This window comes from Octodon degus, unplaced genomic scaffold (assembly GCF_000260255.1).
Source record: "Octodon degus isolate 3935 unplaced genomic scaffold, OctDeg1.0 scaffold00043, whole genome shotgun sequence".
NCBI classification, from domain to species: domain Eukaryota; kingdom Metazoa; phylum Chordata; class Mammalia; order Rodentia; family Octodontidae; genus Octodon; species Octodon degus.
Window position 1 is genome coordinate 4665072 of NW_004524619.1, and position 21834 is coordinate 4686905.

Genomic DNA, 21834 nt, shown 5'->3' on the forward strand with positions numbered 1-21834 from the left:
AGCCACAACGTGCATCTATCTGGTCAGCATCACTTCATCCTGTGTGGTTCAACTGGGCCAAAGTGAACAAAGCACATTAAGGCCCCTGGAATCCTGGACAAGACTTGTGGTATAAAAAGAATTCGATTACTCACTCCTTCCTAGCTGCCCCCTCTGGCATTTTCCAGTGCCCCCGGCTCCTCGCCCCAGAGCACAGCACTCATGCTCCGTTATTTCAAGACCCGCCTGCACATTCCATTTAATGACACAAAGGCAGACGCGAGACCAACTTTTTTTAATTTTTAAGAACTGCTGCCAGGCCTGTGCTTCCGTGCTGCTGGGGGCTCTGGCGCTGCCCCTGCACCTGGACAGAGCTCCGGCTGAGCAGAATGGGCCGCGTGCGTGCAGCAGCCCTCTCTTACACAGCTTTGCTTACCTTGGAAAATGCCCGTGGCTTGTAAAATATTTACATGTCCTGGGTGTCCTTTGATCAACAGCAAACAAAACAAACCACGGCGTGTGGATGTGTAAAAACATCAACTGAAATTTATTTTTGTTTCAGCTCTTACAACCCATTGTGTACTTTCAGATTTACTAGAGGAAGATGTGGCTTAGAAGACCAATGTGAATAGAAAACTCCAGAAAACGTCTTGATCATTGACTTTTAGAAGGAAGAGGTGGGCCGGGGGTGGCGCACACTTTCAACCTCAGCACTCAGGAGACTGAGGCAGGACGTTCGTGGTGAGCTTGAGGCCAGCCTGGGCTTCACAGTGAGTTCAAGGCCAGCCCTGTGAGACTCTATCTCAAAAAGATTTTTCAAAAAGGAAGAAGAGGGACCTGCCTCTCCTACTTCTCCCCACAGTTTCCAGGGTGGGATCTAGTGCCACAAAAGCGGGCTTCCACACTCTGGCAGAAGTGTCCCAGCACTCTCAACCTGTGGCCTGGGGAGGTGCAGGGCTGTGTACCCACAGACCACAAGCTTCTCCTAGTTCCTGTCATACAGCCTTCCATACAGAGCCGCTGTCACCAGACCAGAGGACAGTCTACTTTTCCTCAGGAAATAGTGGTCATTTTCCCAGCCAAGCTGGTCAGGGATTTCCAGGGTCATTCCTGAAGTCAGAAACAATGGAAAGATATAGGAAGTGCTGAAGTTGCCCCACAGGTGGAACTCAAATGTCCCCGAGGCCTCTGTGATCTCCTGCCCACAGGTGTGGAAGCCAAGGCCCCCACACTTGACCAGAGCGCAGACCTGAATGTAGTAAGTGCCGTGCACAGTGTGAAGGCCATCGAAGACGCCCAGGGCGTACAGCTCTTTGGTCAGAGTGGGCCTCTTGTAGAGTAAATGACAGCAGAGGCTGTTTGAACAGACTTGGAGATAGCCCTCCTTTTCCCAGGCAGGGACCAGGGTGAAATTGTCATACATCATCTCAGAATAAAACACGGGAGGCGTGCGAAAGCTCCACTCTGCATCTTCATCGCAATGGACTTCCTGAGCATCTTTCTCACAATGTGGATTGCCTGACAGAATTTTTAAAAATTTGCTATGGGACGGATCCATTTTGCCTACTGCATTCTCTGTACCAAGACCCTGAGGATTTCTGGCTACCTCGGCGATTATGAGGTGACCTCCGGGATTTTCCATGTCATGGTACCAAAAGGACTTCAGAGGGGAATGGATGCCACTCCCTGTCATCCCAAGGGATGGGTGGTGGATGTTAGCTGCCAGCACGTTGACACCAAAGGCAACGGCAAAGGCTTTCTGAATCTCAATAGCTGCCAGGAGCGGGAGCTGATTCATCCAGGCCGTCGGGTACACGACATGCTTCACGTCTGAGTCTCTGAGGAGTCTAACAATGGGATCAAAGAACAGTATGTCGAAGCACGTGAACATGCTGAACTTGCCAGCAAAGGGGGTGTCAAAGGTGATGTGATCCACCTTACGAGGACTATCGAAAGCTGCCTCAAAGTACAGGTTGTGTTTCCGGTAGCGGTCCACAAGGGTTCCATTGCTGCTGAACACAACGTTGGTGTTAAACTGGTACCTCCCGTCACGTGGGCATGCTGGGTCACTGCTATGACAAGGCTGCTTTGTCCCAAGATTGGCCACCAAGAACATCTCCCCCTTGCGGGCCATACAACTCAGGCGCTGCAGGACCTATAAAAACAAAAGTATAAATACGTGGATTTTTTTATTTTTTATTTTTTAGTGGAACCGGGGATTGAACTCAGGCCTTTGTGCTTGCCAGGAAAGCGCTTATTCCACTGAGCCATGTCCCCAGCCTCCTATACGTGAATTTAAAAAATCCTGCCTAGGGAGATGGCTCAGTGGAATAAGCGCTTCCCTGGCAAGCGCAAGGGCCTGAGTTCAATCCCCGGTTCCGCAAAAAAAAAAAAAAAAAATAAATAAATAAATAAAATAAAAAATAAAAAAATCCTGCCTTTAGTCTCATTTCTTAATAGAAAAGTTGGGCCAGGGAGATGGCTCAGTAGAATAAGCGCTTCTTCCCTGGCAAGTGCAAGGGCCTGAGTTCAATCCCCGGTTCTGCCAAAAAAAAAAAAAGTTTCTCTATTGTATCAAATATATCGCTATCATAAGCTAATAGAAAAAAAAAGCACTATAAAATCATGAAAAGGATATAAATGGGATTCACGGAAGAACAAATACAATGGCCAAGAAATATCTGAAAAGATGTTCAACCTCATTAGTAACAAAAAAATGCAAATTAAAATAATAAAAAGGTATCACTTTTCACCTTCGTTAGACAAAATTGCAAAGGCTTATTCTATCCAGCATGGATCATGGTAGTAGGAAAAAGGCATTCACAGACTATCACTGGGAATAAAAATGACGTAAGAATCTTTTAAGGCAGGAGCGTGGTATTCTTCAAAATAATTTAGAATGTGCATATCTCTTAACAAATTCCTTTTCTAGGAGTTTCACCTTACACAAAATCTTGGACATTTACACAATATACGTGCAACAATATTTATTGAGACATTGCTCATAATAACAAGAGTAAGGGGCTGGTGAGATGGCTCAGTGGTCTAAAGCACCTACTTGGAACAAGCTTAGCAAAGCACAGGGACCGCAGTTCAATCCCCCAGCACCACATGCCAGCCAGCCCCGCCCCCTGGTGGGCTGAGCTGGCCACACACACACACACACACACACACACACACACTAAATAAAAATAAAATAAGAAAGTTAAAAAAAAAAAAAGAGTAAACAGCATGCTAAACAAGGACAGAACAGGCACCGCAGAGAGAAGGCTGCGGACAATGCACAGTGAGATGGTGATGGGAGCTGGGAATTTCTCTAGGAAAGGAAGGGGCTAAGGAATGAGTTGTGGTGAAGGCAAATTTTTACTTTTTAAAAAACTTGTTTGACTTGTTTAATAAGTTTATAGTCATGTATTTTTTGTGTAATTAACAAATGGAGGGCCGGCCAAATAGCTCAGCGGATTAAAGCACCTGCAAGCAGGCGCAGGGGCTAGGGGTTCGATCCCCGGGTCTGATGTGCCAGCCCCACCCCGGGGGTGCACTGAGATGGCAATTGAGATGGGGCGTGGTGGCACGCACCTGTAATCCCAGCTCTTGGGAGGCTGTAAACAGGCAGATCACTATAAATCTGATCTAGTAGTAAGACCCTGAACACCCTGTAGACCCTTCCTTAAAAATACAAAAAAAAAAAAAGGAAATCCACAGATGATTAAGCGACTTGAAATGCTGTCCTGACACTAGCTGAATGGATTCACGCTGCTGTGTTTGTCCCTTCAGGCCCTAGGGCCTCCTCTTAGTCTCAGCATGTCGTGGCTTCTGGTGGTTGGCTTTGCTCATTTCTGCATGCCCTGGGCTTCTGAGGAGGAAGGCTGGGTTGTCACATACCTCTGTGTCACTGAAACGGTGTGGCTCCAGGCACGGGTTCCACCTGACAAGCCGGGGAGATGGCATAAAGTCCAAAAATGGGTAAATGGACGTTCTTGTGAAGTTGAACCCATGAATGCCATCTTCTGGAAACACTATAATCTGTACACCCTGGAAGGCAAAATATCAAGGTACAGTCTGTGATCTGACCGTGGCAAGCCCCATTTCATTCATCAGTCCACTGGGCAGCCATCCAGAAGTTACTCTGTACCAGGAGCCCAAGATACCAAGGTGGTGGCTCAGCTCTCATCAGGGACCCGAGTCCCAGGGGAGCTGTCTTGCTTCTTCTAGGAAGAACCATAATTGTGCCTGAGAGCACGTCAGGGATGGAGGGAGGGAGGGAACATGAAAGGTCTCGGGCGTTTACCAAGCATACAGGAGGGGTTCTGAGTGGCCAGGGCAATAAAAGGTGGCGCTGATTACACAGGGTCGTGGTTATCTCCAGTCCGTGGTGCTCAGTCACTGCAGCTGAAGAGGTTGTGGAACCTCTGAAACCTCACTGATGCCGTGCCCACCCCGAAAACGTCTGGTTCAGTTGATGATGGGCGGGGTCCGGGCAATAGTGTTTCACAGTCCCCCGGGGGGTTCGAATGTGCAGCCAGGCTCGGGACCCATGGGGCCGGCAGCCTAGTCAAGCGTGTTCATCTCAGCACAGAGCCAAGGACACACTTAAACTCTCAGTTCCCCGCGGGAACTAGGAGGCTCCTTTAGGACTCCAGCCACTCCAGAGCTTTTCCCCTACATGGGAACATGCTGGGCTCCCCGGGGCAGCTGCTGCAAGCTAAAGACATACACAGCCCCCACCAGGGCCTCTTTCTTCTGTTGCTCTCCATTTATGCGGATTAAAACATCAAGCTTCAGTGCAGAAAGAGAAGGCAGGCAGAGAAGGCATGAGTAATCTAAAGGAGTGTGTGGTTGAGGCTTTTACTTCAGAAGTGCACTGCAAATTTTTAAGGTTTTTTTTTTTTTTTTCTGGTTGCAAAAGCTTTCATTAACTGTAGAAAATAGGGAAAACAGAAAAATAAACAAGGGGCTGGGGAGATGGCTCAGTGGAATAAGCACTAACCTGGCAAGCGCAAGGGCCTGAGTTCAATCCCCGGTTCTACCAAAATAAAAAATTAAAAAAAAAAAAAAAGAAAAAAAAAAACAATTCATAATCCTACAATACAAAGATAATTATTAAGATCCTACTACTAGGGGCTGGAGAGATGGCTCAGTGGTCTGAAGCACCTACTTAGAACAAGCTTGGCAAAGCATCAGGGACCGCGGTTCGATCCCCCAGCACCACATGGCCAGCCAGCCCCGCCCCCTGGTGGGCTGAGCTGGCCACACACACACACACACACACCACACACACTCTCTCTCTCTCTCTCTCTCTCTCAAATAAATAAAAAAAAATTAAAAAAAAATCCTACTACTAGTTTTCCTTCTGTAAATATGTGTGCATAACTGAGATAACAAATATACAGTTTTGTACCTTGAATTTTTTCAAAATTGAATTCTTTCAAAAATAACATTTGTGGGGCCAGGGAGATAGCTCAGTGGAATAAGTGCTTGCCTGGCAAGCGCAAGGTCCTGAGCTTGACCCCTGGTACCACAATAAATAAATAAATAAATAAATAACATTTGTAATGGCCACATTAAATTAAAGAGGACCCCAGAGTTGCTCCTCTAATATTGGACATTTGAATTATTTCCAACTTTTGTAACAAAAATAAGATTGCGGTGACCACATGCATAGCACGTGCTCAAAACATTTACTCAATGAGTGTGGTAGACAAGTTTTTGAATCCCTGTTATTTCTTCAGAATAAACTCTTATGAGTGAAATTATAGGATTGAACAACATGAAAAGTTTTAATTTCTTAACACACACTGTCAAATAGCTTTCCAGAAAGGTGAGGCCATATAGGAGCCCTCCGGCATAGACTGCCATTGGCTACTCCACTGCACCCTTAGTAATGACGGTATAAGGAAAAATTATCACAACTTCAGAAGCAAGATGAGGGGCCGGCCAGCTAGCTCAGTGACAAAAGTGCCTGCTGAGGCAGGTGCAGGGACCAGGGTTCGATCCCTGGTGTGCCGGGCTGGCCCTGCCCCAGGGTGTGCTGAGACGGCAGCTGGGTCTGGGCATGGTGGCGTGGGCCTGTAATCTCAGCGCTTGGGAGGCTGAAAACAGGAGGATCACTATGAGCCCCATGTGTGCAGGGAGACCCTGCAGACGCTGCACTAAAAAGAAAAGAGCACAACAAGATAACAACACATGCCTTCCCAAATTACACTGGGATTTCCATACTCCAAAGAATTTTTAATGATCTGGACAACTGAAGACTATAATTGAATGGAGAATATTAGCCAGCTTTCTATCTATTAGAAAAAGTAGTTTATCATTCACTAGCCTGACACATTTCTATTTCTCCAGTCCTCTAAATCAGCTTTACCATCTTACTGGGTCCTTCATTAACTAATGAGTTAAATAAAAACACTGTTTATTCTATAATTATATAAGAATCACGCATTTAATTAATTAATTAATTTATTTATTTATTTAGCGATACCGGGGCTTGAACTCAGGACCCTGTGCTTGCCAGGCAAGTGCTTAGTCTACTGAGTTATCTCCCTGGCCCAATGCATTTAATTTCTGAAAATTACCCTTGGACAGATACTTAACAGGTGAGAACACGGAATGGTTTTTCACAGAGAATACCATTTAAGTTACGTATACACGTTAGGTTAACCTGAAAACGAAGCTGCAAGTTGCATTCCCAGAGCACACATCAGCCAGGAAGACGGCCAGGAACCAAGCCTGAGTTGGGGCAGAACTTTGGGGCTGATGTGACAAGCAATTAGCACTCCTAATAGCTTCAGTGATTTTCTGATGGGCTTTATAATGAGATCAAGAAGTCCTTTAGAGGAATGAAGGTCACCTACCTAAGTAGCTAACAAGCCTAATCATCCTGAAGCTGGGCCCCTTTATCCACCCCCTGAATGTCTGTACCAAAAGAAATATTAAGTTCATTTGTTCAAGAACCTCTGTCTTAGATTGGGTGTGTTGGTGCATGCCTGTAATCCCAGTTCTTGGGAGGCTGGATCACTACGAGTCCAATCTAGTAGTGAGACCCTGAACACCCTGTAGACCCTTCCCTAAAATAATACAAAAAAGAAAAAAAAAAAAAAAGAACCTCTTTTTACAGCAAGTCTGACGCACAATTTTGACAAATACTTAAATTTGTCTTAAAACTTGTTTTACCACATGTAGCTACATAGGGGAGCTGAAGAACTAACAACAAACAACTGCACCCCCAGTCCTGGCCCACTGACAGAGAAGGACGCAGGCCGTGTGGCTGGCACAAGCCTGACAAAACCATGCTCTGCATTTCCACAAGGGGCAGGTCATTAAAGCTTGGAAGTGGGAATTCAATGTTCACAGTCTCGCTGTCTGCTGAATGTCTCAGGAAGGTCTTGTGATGGGATGAAGCACGGAGTCAGTGGAACTGCAGGTGCTGGATTAAGCACCAGGCCAGCAAACACCTCTGTCCCAAGAATACCTGCCCTTGATAGGATGTCAGTGGGAGGGTGAGGGGCGCCGCTGGGATCTTTTTTACACTGACTTCAGCAGAGGCTTAAATGAGGTGTGTATCAAATGTGTGAATGACGTGACAGTAACTGATACCAGGATGTCAGTAAAGATCCCCAAAATAGCCAACAGGCCGGAATGATGACATTTAACAGCATAAATGTGCAGAGCTGCCCTCAGGTTCACTCGACTGGCCTCCTAAGCACAGGAGTGCAAGGGTAGCAAGTGTGTCTGCATGCATGCAAAGGGCACGGGAGTTGGTGGCAACAGCAAGGACACGATGAATCCACAGTGAGGTGTCGCTGCCCAAGTTTCCAGGAGGCAAGCTCCGGATAGGAGAGGGACAACAAGATGGCTCTGCCGCAGCCTGCCGCTGCCAGCCAGTACTGAAGAGCTGTGTGCAGAGACCCCTAGAAGTCTGGAAAGAAGAGCTGGTAACTCCATCTCCTGTGGAGCTGCAACTGGCCACCTGCAAGAGTGTGGAGGATGGAGTCCCGCTGTCCTCCTTAGTGCAAGGATGGACCACTGGGGGCAGGCACAGGGAGGCCAGAGGGTCCCACTGCTGGACGAGTGGACCTATGAAACAGTGAGTTCTGGACCACTCAGGGAGCTCAAGAAGCCAGGTGTCAGGCATCCATGAGAAGCTGCCTTCCAGCACCAGTATCACACACACACACACACACACACACACACACACACACACACCACACCCATGTGTGTATTCTAGGCCAGCATTTGAAAGTGTAGCACTAGATGTTGGCTCTGACTTCTCCTGGACTGAGACAGGCCGTCGAGGCTGGACTGACAGTCATGACCAGATCTACCCTTTAAAATCATCAACAGCAAGGACATTCAGTTTGGGGTTTCTTTTCTTTTTTTGACACAGGGTCTCTCTAGGCAATTCAGGCTGGCCTTGAACTCAGCAATCCTCCTGCTTCAGCTTCCCATGTGCTGGGATTACAGGCATGAGCCACCACGCCCCCACTCAGGGGAACTAGACATAACTACTCCGCTTCCTGTGGAGGCAGAGCAGGGCGTCCTCAAGCGCCTGGATTTGGTTAAAGCCCAGACTTTCCTGTGATTCTGGGTTTCCCAGCAGCGCACCTGCATGCTTCTGGCCAGGGCATTTCCCCTCTGTCCCCTGGGGCATCTCGCCTGCCCCTCCATTTCTGGCAGGAGGCAGAATGTGGCCAAGCAGGAAGTCTTTACAAAGGCTGGCACCGACCTGCCCTTTGTTGGTTTAGGTCCATTCTGTCTGGGCTAGGACCTAGGACTGAGCTTAATCTGGCACAGAGATAAAGTGAGCCCCACATGATTGGCTGGCAGCAAACAGCAGCTTTGGGGATGCTTAGCATTTCAGTTGAATTGTGAATGCCTCGCGGAGCATGGGAGTTCATTAAAACTCCTGCACATCAGAATCCCCTGGAGAACCGGAACAAGAACCCCAGAATCCACCTGACACCCCCTCTGGACCAATTACATCAGCCTCCTGGGGACCCACCTACCCAGTTGTTTATAATCCACCCAGTGATTCCTGCACACAGCCCAGGGGAGGCCTAGTGAGCCTGCCCAGAGCGCCTCTTGCAGGGCAAAAGCGTCACTCGGAGGCTACTGAGACACACACCCTGGCTAAGTTCCTAACCAGCTCTTAGGCTCTGTGGCTGCTGGTCTGTGTCTGGGTAGCAAGACTCCAGCCAACTAAGTCAACTCAGGTTTGCTATCGAGACTGATCTTCCAGAGGGATGGTAGGTCAGGGGCCACCTAACCACCGCTCGAGGGCCAGAGAGCCATCTGCTCTGTTCTACAAGAGGAGCATTTCTTGCCTTCTGGGCTGCAGCCATCACTTGCTGTTCGTAGATGTCCAGGTTCTGGCTCATTAGCTCCAAGGCCTGCTTGCGGTTGGTGAGAGCGAGCGGGTTCGGACTCAAGACTGCCTGGTGCTCGTACACAGCAGCCATGTAATAGTCAGCTTTGTGAGGGTCAGCTGCACAGTGCTCCTCCACGCAGACTCCCAGGGCAAGCAAGTACCAGCCGAAGAGAAGAGCGAGCTTACTGCTGGCTCCACACATAATGCAGACCATAAATCTGGAATGTAATGGGGCAAGGGAAAAACAGCTGAATAAAGAATCCTGCCAAGAATTTAACTTTTGCAGCTGTGATTTATTAATCTCAGCAATTAAATTCACCCGCAGTGGTACTGCAGCTCAAAGAGTTTGTTTCATGTTCCTAATAAAAGAGTATGTGTTTCTCTCCAAACACGTAGCAAGCTACATTTAAAATGGCTCACTGTGTTAGAGTCTGGTTTTAGAACATTTCCAAAACAGGCTCACTGTCTGCCATGATTTTCTTACTCAGTATTCAGCAAGACTAACATGTCACTACTTGCTTTTCTAGCTCTGAACTTAAGTTTTAGGCAGTGGTGACAATTTGGGTTATCTGACACAATGCTATGGTATATTTCTACTCCACCCCCTGCACACTCCACATGCAAACGCACTGCAGTCATCCATCTAAGCCAGGTGTGTCCGAGAGGGTGATCCTACTACGGCCCAGATTTCTCAGACCTAAGACCATGAAGAATTAAAATTCTCTGCATTTTTTTGGTTAGTAACAAAAAAAGGAATAACTTGTCTTTGAATTGGCACAATGTTCTTTATTTGGGACCAAGAAACTGCTGACTTCTACTTAAATGCCAACATCTACTCTCTTACAGACAGGCAAAAAGAAGTCTGATCAAAGCTTGGCATTGGTTTTTTTTTTCCCCCCTTGAACTTGAAAATTTCCACTCCACACCATTTTCTCAGTAAATCTTGTGCTTAAAAGTATATTAGTTTGGAAATAAAATCCTTTTCGCAGTGCTAGTATGGAATTTTCTAGAAAACAAATGGATTTTGTAGAAAGTCAATTCCACTTTGTAGTTTGTACCATTGAAGCCAGCAGTGAATAACTCTTCTGTGTTACACCCCAAGAACAGGAATGTTTATTTCTAAGTGCTGGGAGTGGGTGGCTCCCAGCGGAAGCCCCTCCCCTGGCATGCAGGGTGCACTAGTGGTGTGGCCAGACCAGGCCACCTGCCCTGTGCAGATGTGCTGGGGCTGCTCAGCTGTCTAGGAATCTTGATTAAAGACCAGGATAATGAAGTCAAGGAATCATACTATTGCCCTTTAAAAGGAAAATGACACTTGTGTAAATGAGCTTTTAATGCCTGTGCTTGTATTTCAAAACTCCAGATGACCAATTTTCTCATTTCCTTCTTTATTTTTTGTCCCAGAAACAAACCACAATCATTTTCAGCAAGAAGACAGGACTAAGGAAGCTCATTCAGAATTCTTGCAAAATCAGATTGCAGAATGAGACGCATTCTCCCCCACCCCCAGCCCTGCCCCATCTCACACTGTTACTTCTTTTCCAGGGGTAGAAATGTCCCATCCCCAGGATTGGTTGCCAGTCATCTGGGCCACTGTAAACAGTGTTTTAGGATAAGAACAAGTGAGCCTTTGAGTGAGCAGTCATGAGTTTCTGAGCAGAAACAAAAGCATAATTGATAAGCTTTCTTATCTGAATTTTGTCCACAAGGACAAAGACTTATTTAAAATGTATCAAAAATCTATTTTCCATTCCATCTCTGGTTCTGTAATGACGATCGTGGGCACTGGCCCTGGCAGAGAACTTTCATCTTCCAGCTGGTATCAACACTTTCTTACCAGAAGGCAACGGCCTAAGAAGCAGACGCTGAGGCTGGAGTAGGAGCCACTCCTGAGTGGTAGCAAGTCACAGGTTGCTGGCGTTGACAGTATGCCCCCTTCTCAACTAGGAGCACTGTCCCACCAATTTGGGGACGAATAACTCTTTTTTCTTTTGTGATCCTGGGGCTCGAACCCAGGGCCTTGTGCTCGCTAGGCATGTACTCCACCATTGAGCCTGTCCTCCCAACCCGAATGCTCTGACTACAAATATTCAAGTCTAAGAAACCTATAATCCAGCAAAGCAAGAAAACCATTGAAGCAGTAAGATATCTCATCTTTCTATTTTAAGAAAATAGAATTTGTATTATTTATAGCAGAGCCTGTAGGAGAACTGTAAGTGGCAATCATTTGTTCATGAACAAAGGTAGGTTAATAATAAGATGTTATGCAGATCTAACCAGGTATTCATGCTTGAAGATCATAAACTGAATGAGGTAGGAGAGAATGAGTAATTACAATAAAAATAGGTACAACAGCTTGCCCTTCTCCACAGTGGTGAATCGAGGAGACACTGTCACCAAAGCTCCAAATGCTGGATTTGCCCTTTATTTGGCACCATAAACACTCTCTCAGAGAAACCAAACAGAGCTCAGCCAGGACTCCAAAGGGCTCTGACAGCAGCGGATGGGGTGCTGGTTTTGAAGTGGTAGCACTGGAGTGGCCAGGGCACTCCCTAGATGGCTAGGATTTTGTTATCACCATCACTACCCCATGTGCTTGCCAGCAGTCATCGCTGCCATAGACAGTACCACAGGGGGCCCGCAGCCTGGGGGCTGCACATTGAGGCACCCCAACAGCAAGGAGCAAGTAGGGCCTGGGGGCAAGGAGCCAAAGGCAAGAGTGGGGGTAAACAGAACCACAGAGACCAATACTGTACTAGGGCCCAGCCTCCTGTGGCTCTCCCTGCATGGCCCTCAAACGCCTCAATCCCAGCCTCATTACAGCAGCCAGTGAGATCCAGAGAAGCCTCAGCAATCACGGAGCCCCTCCAGCCCTTTACTGACTGCCATATCACACAGAGTGAAAGCCAGTCCTTGCAAGTACAGCGACAGGAAGAACCCAACGGGCAGGAAGTGACTGGCAAGGTGGGGAGAGGTGCTGGGAGTGGCATCTTTGAACAAGCAACTGACCTCTGAGCATACAGGACACCAAACCCAACACCAATCCTGGTCAAGAACCTCGTTTTGGTCTAGGAGAGGAAGAAACCAAAGTTGAAATTACATAGAAATCTATTGTACAGAAATTTGGAAACATGTCAATCACTTGGTATTTTTATACACGAGGCTTTTTTTTTTTACTTTGCTAAGTGATTCATCTTGATAATTAACTGTCTGTCCTTCTTAACCATGCTGTTTACAATAGTGACTTTTGCAATAAAATGAAAGGATAATTATTAAATCTTTTTTTTTGGCAGAACAGGGGATTGAACTCAGGTCCTTACACTTGCCAGGGAAGCGCTTATTCTACTGGGCCATCTCCCCAGCCCTATTAAATCATTCTTAATAAGATAATTTCAGAGGCAGGTATATACTTTTAAAAAATTATATACAGATCTATTGTTGATCTTAATAATAATAATAATAATAATAATAATAATATCCTGTCTTTGCTTTCTTGCCAAGGAGAAAAACAGTCAAATGATCAGGAAGAGAGGCAAGAAAGATGGCAAAAGAAATTCACATTTTGTAGAACAAACACTAAAGGGGCCTGGCCCTAGCTCAGTTCTTTAAGTGGCTGCTTCGGCAAAGCTTTCAGCCTCAGGTTGCTGTAGTTCGATCCCCACAACAGTCCGGCCAGCCAAACCACCCCCTGAGGGCATTCGGAGCAAAAAAAAAAAAAAAAAAAAATCCTTAGAACAAACACTAAGAAATCTGCTAAGATGCCAGGAAATCTGCAGTGTGTTGCTTTGTTCAGTTGGCAGAATGCAGGAAAAACAATGTAAGGTTCCGGGTACTTTACAATGATTATCACAAATTTTGTGGGGTTTTTTATCTGAATTCTTTTACATAGGGAGTAGAAATATCTCCCCAATTTATATAATGTGAATGTAAAGAAATGAGACCTTTTATTCCCTGTAAAGCCCTGCAACAACCCCTTGTTTCTGGTTCTCCCATTTCAATATGCCAGGCATGAGCCTATCAGTCACCAGCCTCTGGGACTAGAAGCGCCACAGCAGTTTGAGCTTGGATAACAGCTTTGTGTAAAGCCACCCACTAACAAGACTCCTGACATCTTGGTTGGAAAAGTCAAGCGCAAACACTTGTGACTGGGAACGCATAGTGACGTCAATGTTGAGGTTGAACTCACAAGGACCGGCAGATAATGTGCGATCCTTAGTCCTTGGAGTTAAACTGGGAAATTGTGACTTCACTTTCAAAATTAGAGACATCATCTCCAAAGCAAAGAATGATGTACGGAAGTAATCTGGATTATGCCTTAGATTAAGGCCAATTTCTGCTCCACTAGAATAATTTTTCTTAAACTACGCAATCAAAAGTTCTTGATGTGTTAACGTAAATGTCATCTTTCATTTCCTCAAATGGGAAATCATCTTCACAACTTAAGTCAAATAAACTTCCTGGGCTGGGGTTGTGCCTGGCACATGTGAAGCAGCAGCACTGTGAACATCTTTCTGAAACACATGGTACAGAATATGTAAGAAAGTACCATTACGTGTCTGGTGTTTGGATAAAATCTTACTGTCCTTCTAATTCACTTCATACGGACAAACAAAACAAAACAAACTGCAGGAGAGACCAAGCACAGGTTTGCTACTGCCACCCTGTGGGCTAACGAGTATTTGATCTTAATCGCAATAGCAGGACTCCGGTTCTTTTCCTCCTCTTTTGTGTCTCTTTTTCATTTCTTTTTTTTTTTTGCAGAACCGGGATTGAACTCAGGCCCTTGCGCTTGTCAGGGAAGCACTTATTCCACTGAGCCATCTCCCCGGCCCCTCTTTTTCATTTCTAAAATATTGTCTCTTTTTACAGTGGGAAAAAAAAAAAAAAAAAAGATCAGAAAGAATCTCATTTTCCAAAATTAGGTTTTATGAGAGCTGTTTTATAGTCACCATACTTCTATCATAATCACATCTTTTCTATTTTCAAGTTCTAAATTGGTTGGGATTTTATAGTTTATATAGCTGTACCATCCACAGGATATGACTAGATGTAAAAAGTAAGGCTGCCCACCCACACAGCGACATCCGGCTTTCTGCCTGGGGAAGTCTGAATGAGTTACTGAATCTGTAAGGACAAACGTTCGTATCAATGCCACACTGTCGTTTGCGTAGTGTACACTATTCTGTTGTCCATTTCTTGTTATTATCTTCCTAGCTCACAATGCTGTGGACAAAGGCGGCAAAATCCTGTTTTTATGGCAAGAATGGGGCTGGATACCAGCTCTGCTGGGTTTGGCACAGGCTTCCAGGCACACGCTGAAGAGCTCAGGCAATTTGTTGGTCAAACCCTCAAAGGCCACCACTGCAGTCTTCAATACAGCTATAAGAAAAATAAAGGCAAAATCCAAAGTAGCACTTCCAGGGGCGGTTCTGAGTGATGAGATCAGAGCAAAGGTTCTCAAATTTCAGTGTGCCATGCCAGTCACCTGAGGCCTTCTACCTCACTCCCAGGACGTGTGCTGGGCAGCTACGGGGGCACAGACTGATAGTGTGCATCTGTCTAGCAGTTGCCCACTGGTGCTGATGCCTGTGGGCTGGGTCTTGCCTGAGAACCTCTGGACTGATGACAAAGGTGGGGACATCCTCAGCCTAGGAAAGACACAAGTCAGGCACATCATCCAGGGACCTCTCCAATAGGGCTGATAGAAGGAAGGCAGATCTCAAAGTGTTGATATCACATTTAGTGAAAACAAGCAGCAAAGAAAGTACACAAGCACTCAAAGTAGAAGGAAAATCCTCCTGCAGAAGCGCTCGACTCGAGGCAGATAATGGACTACTCAGTGTTTGTCCTAGTGAGATAGGAAGTCCACTGACAAGCCAAGATGTTAGTTTTCAGTGGTTTAAAACTTAAAATATAAAATAGGGGCAATATGGTGTAACACTACAGATAATCTAAAAATTCCTCTGGCCATATTCTGCAAAAACATAACAGATGTCTTCCCAAGCAATATACCTTTGCAGGAAGTGAAGGGAAATCCTGGGAGAATGCAAACATACTAGCGCAGCGAGGGCCAGGTGTGATGGCATCCACGTCCCACCACCCAGGTGGCTGAGAAAGTACAATCAGGAACCTGAGGCCCAGCCTGTGCTACACCGCAAGTCCCAGGCCATTCCGGACTACAGAGATCCTGTGGTTTTTTATTTATTTATTTATTTATTTATTTATTTATTTATTTATTTGTGTGTGTGTGTGTGTGTGTGTGGCCAGCTCAGCCCACCAGGGGGCGGGGCTGGCTGGCATGTGGTGCTGGGGGATTGAACCGCGGTCCCTGTGCTTTGCTAAGCTTGTTCTAAGTAGGTGCTTTAGACCACTGAGCCATCTCACCAGCCCCAAACTCGTGTTTTTGTTTTTTGTTTTTTTCTTATTTAATTTAATACAGAGCCTATAAGGTCTCACTGCACAGATCAGACTTGTAGTGATCCTCCGGTTTTCAGCCTCCCAAGTGTTGGGATTACAGGTTTGCGCCACCATACCCAGTCTCATTCGCAATCTCAGTGCGCCCCAGGGGCAGAGCCAGCACGGAATGCTGGGATCACACCCTGGTCCTTGCGCCTGCCTAAGCAGGTGTGATGCTTTAATCTGCTCAGCTATCTGGCTGGCCCTTAGCAACTGTTTTAAAAAAAGAAAAAAAGGAACCACGAGGAAGTAGAGTTAAACTACTGCTTACAGACTCTGCTCAGGTAGTAAAGAAAGCACATATAGAACACGTTTTTTCACTGTTGGTCAGCCTGGCACGGTGTGGAACTTCCGTACCCTCAGCTCTTCTGAAATGCTCAGGGTTTCCAAAACCCACTGTCAAGGGCAGAGCTATAGCTCAGCAGCACAAGTGCCTGCCTGACAAATGCAAGGTTCTGGGTTCAAGCCCCAGCACCAAAAAAAAAAAAAAAAAAAAAAAAAAATCACTATCAAATTCTCTGAAGTAAGCCTCCACGGGTGTCAGCAAGGAATTGTTTTTAAAGCTCCTTGAGAGATTTCTCCTCCATTTCTTCCTTGGATGAACTCAAAGTCATCCAAAGACCTTCTAGATAATGAAGACCTGAAGGTAGAGATCCAGGAGAAACACAGCCACTGTATAGAGAATCCAGTGACCCAGGAGAGTCACATCTAAAAATTCCTCTGGCCATATTCTGCAAAAGCTTTTCAGGGAAGATGTGCTCGGAAAGGTGGGAGTTATGGTTTGTGTCTGCATGTCCTCCCAAAGCCTCATGCGGTCACAGGGCAGCGGGCGCTTCTTGGAGGCAGCTGAATCTAGAGTTTGTGATTGGCTTACTGTTGACTGCTGGGACTGAGGGCGTGAGTGCTACACCTGCCCTATTTATGGCAGGTAGCCACATAAGGGCAGAAAAGAGGTTTGCTCCCTCTTTTGTTCTCGTTGCTTTTGTTCCACCACAATGAATGAGTGACCCTCATCATGCCACCCTGTCTTGGAGTCAGCTGATTATGAGCTGAAACCTCCACAAACTGTGAGCTAAATAAACTTTTCTTCCCTTCATTTTGGGTATTTTATCTCAGCAATGAGAGAAAAGTAATTAAGACAGTGGACAAGGTAAATGTTCACTTGTACTCAGATGTATGGTGGACACGTTTCTCGGTGAACAGAGGACGGCACGTCTCTAAGTGAATGGTGGATACTACTGCTCTGCACCCAGTCCCAACACCTTGGCAGCTATGTGCCAGGACCCAGGAGAAAAGATGGAGATGGACAGGCACAGGACACAGCCAGCAGCACACAGCGCAGTGAGCAACAGAGCCACAGAGCTAAGGAGCCATGTTCCCAAATCAAAAGACCAACCTAAAAACAATGACAGGGAGCAGCAGCAGCAAATGTGAAAGAAACAACAACAAAAGCTAAATCAAGGGTTGGAAATGTGGCTCACCGGAAGCTTGTGCGAGGTCCCAGGACTGGAAAAATAAAAAAAAGCTAAAGTAAAACACAGTACTACAGAGTACTTGGCAAAGCCACTTTATCCTGTGGAAAAGCCGGGAAGCATATGTTTGGGAGAGGCATGGTCAAGATTACCAAGAGAAACAGCAAAAATCAGGCAAAGGGCCAGGCAGACAGCTCAGCAGCTAAAGTGCCTGCGTGGCAAGCGCAAGGTCCAAAGTTTGATCCCCAGTACTGAAAACAAACAAACAAACAAACACCCTAACAAACAAAAAACAACAACAACGAACAAGCATAGGGATCCTAGCTGTCTGTTCCTAGTACCCACAGAGAATAGTCTTTTTTTTTTTTTGGTGGAACCAGGGATTGAACTCAGGCCCTTTTGCTTGCCAGGGAAGCGCTTATTCCACTGAGCCATCTCCCGCCCCCCACAGAGAATACTCTTGATACATGCATGATAGGCATGCTCCATGTGGTCAAAGGCTTACACTTAGAGGGCAGAGGACAACTGAGAATGACTATGTGGCGGGCTTGTGGTAGTCACACTGTATATTAGCTACTCAGGAGGCGGAGGCAGGAATATCACATGTTCAAGGCTAGCCTGGGCAAATTACAGAGACCTTGTCTCAAAAAGAAAAAGGATAAGAAAAGTAACTCAGTGCTCCCTTGGTTCAACCTCCAGTACCCAAAGACAAAAACAAAACAAAAAACCCACAGAAAAATAAGAATGACAATGACCTGCCCAGACCTGACCCACTCACAGAATTTGTAGACTTCTTCACCACAGCATAGCAGATATATAGAAAATGATTAGTATCCCCATCATAGCCTTTCTTCGTGGAGACACTGTACATTTTTATTTTTGTCTGTTTTGGTTAAATCAGTAATAACTTGTGTGCATTTTTCCTCTAGTAAAATCTGGACTACCATGGCTGTATCCTGGTTCAAATACAAGTCCTGGCATTTTGTAGCAAGCCTCAGCCTATCTGCATCTCAGGAGTGGAGCCAGCAGGACAGCAGCAGTGAGCTAGCAATACACCCAGCTCCCAGCCAGCCTTCTGTGGGAATATTCAGAAGAATATTCAATACCCCTGAATTCCTAGAGCAAATCATATATTTGGGACCCCAAGGTCCAGGGAAGGCTGCTGCCGGCTCATCCCTCCCCGGTGCGACTGACAGCTATGTCTTCCCGTGGGTGGTGACTCTAATGATGTCAGACATGGTACACAGGAGAGAAGCTGAAGAAGACCCAGCAGCTCTGTGCAAGCTGCAGGCTGCAGGTGAACAGCAAGGTACTAAAGGACGTTTAAGGCGATTGGATTCCGAGAACACTTTTTAAATAATGACATTAGGAAGTCAAGGCAGATTCCTGGGCCAGTCTGCTGCTGAGAGCTTGTAGCACCCCCTGGTCTGTTTCCCTTTTGGAAAGAGACAATCCTGAAGCTTTTTGTTTTTTACCTCCCTGTTCCCGTCATCAGGTCACTTCCACAGACATCCAAGGACAAACCTGCAAAGTGAAGGAAGCCAGGGAGAGAGTGGCTGAGGCCTTGAGGGCAGACAGGCTGGCTGGGGAGGCAGAGGATCGTGGCCAGGAAGAAAGGACCGGAAACCAGATGGAAACCTGGGCAGGGACTGCTGGAGAAGCCCCGATGTGAGGCCGCTGGAAAGAGGGTTTCACGTGAGAGAGGTTTCTCATTTCCCTGTGTGTTTTTTAATACCAATCCAGCCCTTACCAATGATCTTGTAACAGCCAAATTGTTCTTTATTACACTTTTTGTGAGACAAAGACAAAACAAAACAAATACAAGTCCTAGTATCCTGTACCACCCAGATGTCTGATGGGCTCGCCTATGTCCTGCAACCTGACCTGTGTAAGAGTCCAGGTCTTCCAGAGCAGGAGCTCCTGGGGGATGGAGGCCATTCAGGGTTGGGGAGGCGAAATTCCTGTCTCTTCCACGACCCCTACAGCTGCTACATTCCTCAGCATGAGAGGCAAACCAGAGGAAGAAGTGGGGCATGGGGCATGTATTTGTAATCCCAACACTCTGAGAGGCTGAGGCAGGAGGATTACAAATTTGAGCCCAGCCTGGGCACCTTAGTGAGACCCTGTCTCAAACTAAAATATAAAAAATGGGGACACAGCTTAGTGCCAAGGTCCTGGGTTCACTCCTCAGCACCACACCTACCACCACAAAAAAAAAAAAAAAAAAAAAAAAAAAAAAAAAAAAAAAGAAAAAGAAAAAAAAAAAAAAAAGAAAGAAAAAAAAAATCAGGCTCTGTAGAATAAGTGCTTCCCTGTCAAGCGCAAGGGCCTGAGTTTAATCAAAAAAAAAAAAAAAAAAAAAAAAAAAGCAAAGGAGGATATCCTCTTCCTTTTTAGAAATAAGTTGCCTCCTTAACTTGAGAAGATTGATATCCAGAGTCAGGACTTTCCTTACTTCTGTTCTAAAAGCCCACCTTCTCTTAATGAATAGAATGATTTGTTCTAATGGTGTTTGTAAACAGGATCTCAAGTCCGCATCTTGTACAGCAATTAACCACTAAGAAGAATATATGCAGTGTGTTAGTTATTGAAACTGTACTACCGATTTGACTTGAAACTGTCTCATTGATACCTGTTTATCAATAAAATTTTGAAAAAATTAAATAAAATAAAATTCCATATGCAGGTGAAAAATAAATAAATAAAAGCCCACCTTGTAGGCTACCACACTCAAAATCACTCATGGAGAAAAAGATTGATTGAATAAGCAATACCGAGATGACTACAATTGGGAAATAAATTTAAAAACCATAGACCATGCACAAAAGCAAACTCAAAATTAAGAGTCAAATATAGGATAAATTGGAACCAGGCATCAGATACTTGATGAAAGAATATTCTAAAGGTCGAAGCAATTAACATAACAGAAGAAGCAGACAGACAAAATCTACATGCAAAATATAAACATCGAGCCACCACTTATAACACAAAATGAATAAAAAGCAGATTTCACAGGAAGAAAATGAATCATAAACACCTTGAAAGAATTTGATCTTATGTACAAAATAAAATCTACACTGATACCTTTCCAAAAACCACTAAATTTAGTATAAACTAGTTAAGTAATAACAGCAATGCCTTACTGGTATAAACAGGCGTGAAAATGAGTGGGATGAACCACAGTCTTCTCTGGGACGGCATCTTAGGAAGTCATTCAAAGGAAGGTATAAAGGTCTTAACGGGAAGTATCAGCAGAGCGTGGACGCAACCAACCGGGCTTTCAGGTTTCTCTGAGTAGCAATACTGGCTCTGACACTCTCTTGTTATGTAACCTTGTTATATTTAACATGTCTAAGCATGAATTCCTTCATCAATATGTCGGAAACAGAATTTTTTTATTTTAATTTTTAATAGATTGCAAATTGAAAATACATTTACAAACATAAATGAATATAACAATAAAAATTGTCCAAAATAAAAATGGAGAAAGAATTTACAGATCAGTCATAATAGTTCACCGGAAACAGAATTACCTGATATAAACTGCTTAGTGTTCAAGAAGTAGAAGCTAGCCAAAAATGAAGAATGTGTTTCAAAAGATGAAGGCAGAACATAATATTCACTAGAAAGTTTTAAAAAATATTTGTGTTTTAAAGTAGAATGTTCAACAAAAATTTACAAGATAACTATGAAGAAATATACTTAAGATTTGCTAAAGTAAAGAGAAATTTTCTCTATGATAATAGCTAAACAAAATATGCATGCATGTAAACAAAGACAAAATATTGTGAATAAATGAAAACAGCAGGTTACTTGATGGAGAATTAAAGCGTTTTAACTGATATACTGTTTTCTAAAAAAAAGGAAATAACACAAGCAAAGATTTCTGGTGTCTAGTCCAGAATGTACGAGGAGTTGGAAGTTGTCACTCCATCCTAACATTAGAAAGCTGAACACACTGAAAACGAACAGCTCTTAGATATGTCAGAGAACCGAGACCACAGGACAAACCAATGCCCCCTATATTAAAGAAACAGACTGATGACTAGAAAGAACGGGCCGGGGAGATGGCTCAGTAAAATAAGGGCTTGCCTGGCAAGTGCAAGAGCCTAAATTTAATCCCCAGTTCCGCCAAAAAAAAAAAAAAAAAAAGAATCACAGCTTACCAAAGCAGAAATGCATGAACATAAGCTTCCAGGGAAACCAGCACCACAGAAAACCTCAGCTGGAGAGGACTCAATGCTGGAGGCCCAGAGTGGACAGTCTCAGAACTAAAGACTCCAGGGGCCCAGTCGTAGACAGCTGTCCCCACGGGGCGACAAGTTTTACCACTAGATGTACCACCTGACCTAGAGGAAGGCAGTACCTAATTGTAGCTCTCTCTGGCCTTCTGCAGAGGCCAAGTGTTCCACACCTACCATGAGCTCCTCCAGCCATTCTGCCCCACCTCAGAGGCAGGGAGCACTGAGAAGCATGCACCGAAAGTCTAAGGTGGAGTCCCAGACTACAGAATGCGTCTCTCCTCACTGAGTCTCACCGGTACTACTGCAAACAATGAAG

General features: G+C 45.2%; 1 protein-coding gene across 3 annotated transcripts in view; it reads right to left on the minus strand.

Annotated features, from left to right (window-relative positions):
- Positions 1-497: 497 nt before the first annotated feature.
- Btd (biotinidase) overlaps positions 498-21834 on the minus strand; it is a 32746-nt gene continuing 11409 nt past the window's right edge. For 2 of the 3 annotated variants that reach the window (XM_023715773.1, XM_023715774.1), the window contains 3 exons: positions 9303-9564; positions 3865-4014; positions 498-2134 (listed from right to left, as the gene is read on the minus strand). In XM_023715773.1, coding sequence (XP_023571541.1) covers positions 965-2134; positions 3865-4014; positions 9303-9564 — 1582 coding nt within the window. In that variant the 3' untranslated portion in view covers positions 498-964. Of the gene's footprint in view, positions 2135-3864; positions 4015-9302; positions 9565-12355; positions 12415-21834 lie in introns of all 3 variants that reach the window. The other variant, XM_023715775.1, reaches the window with a different exon arrangement.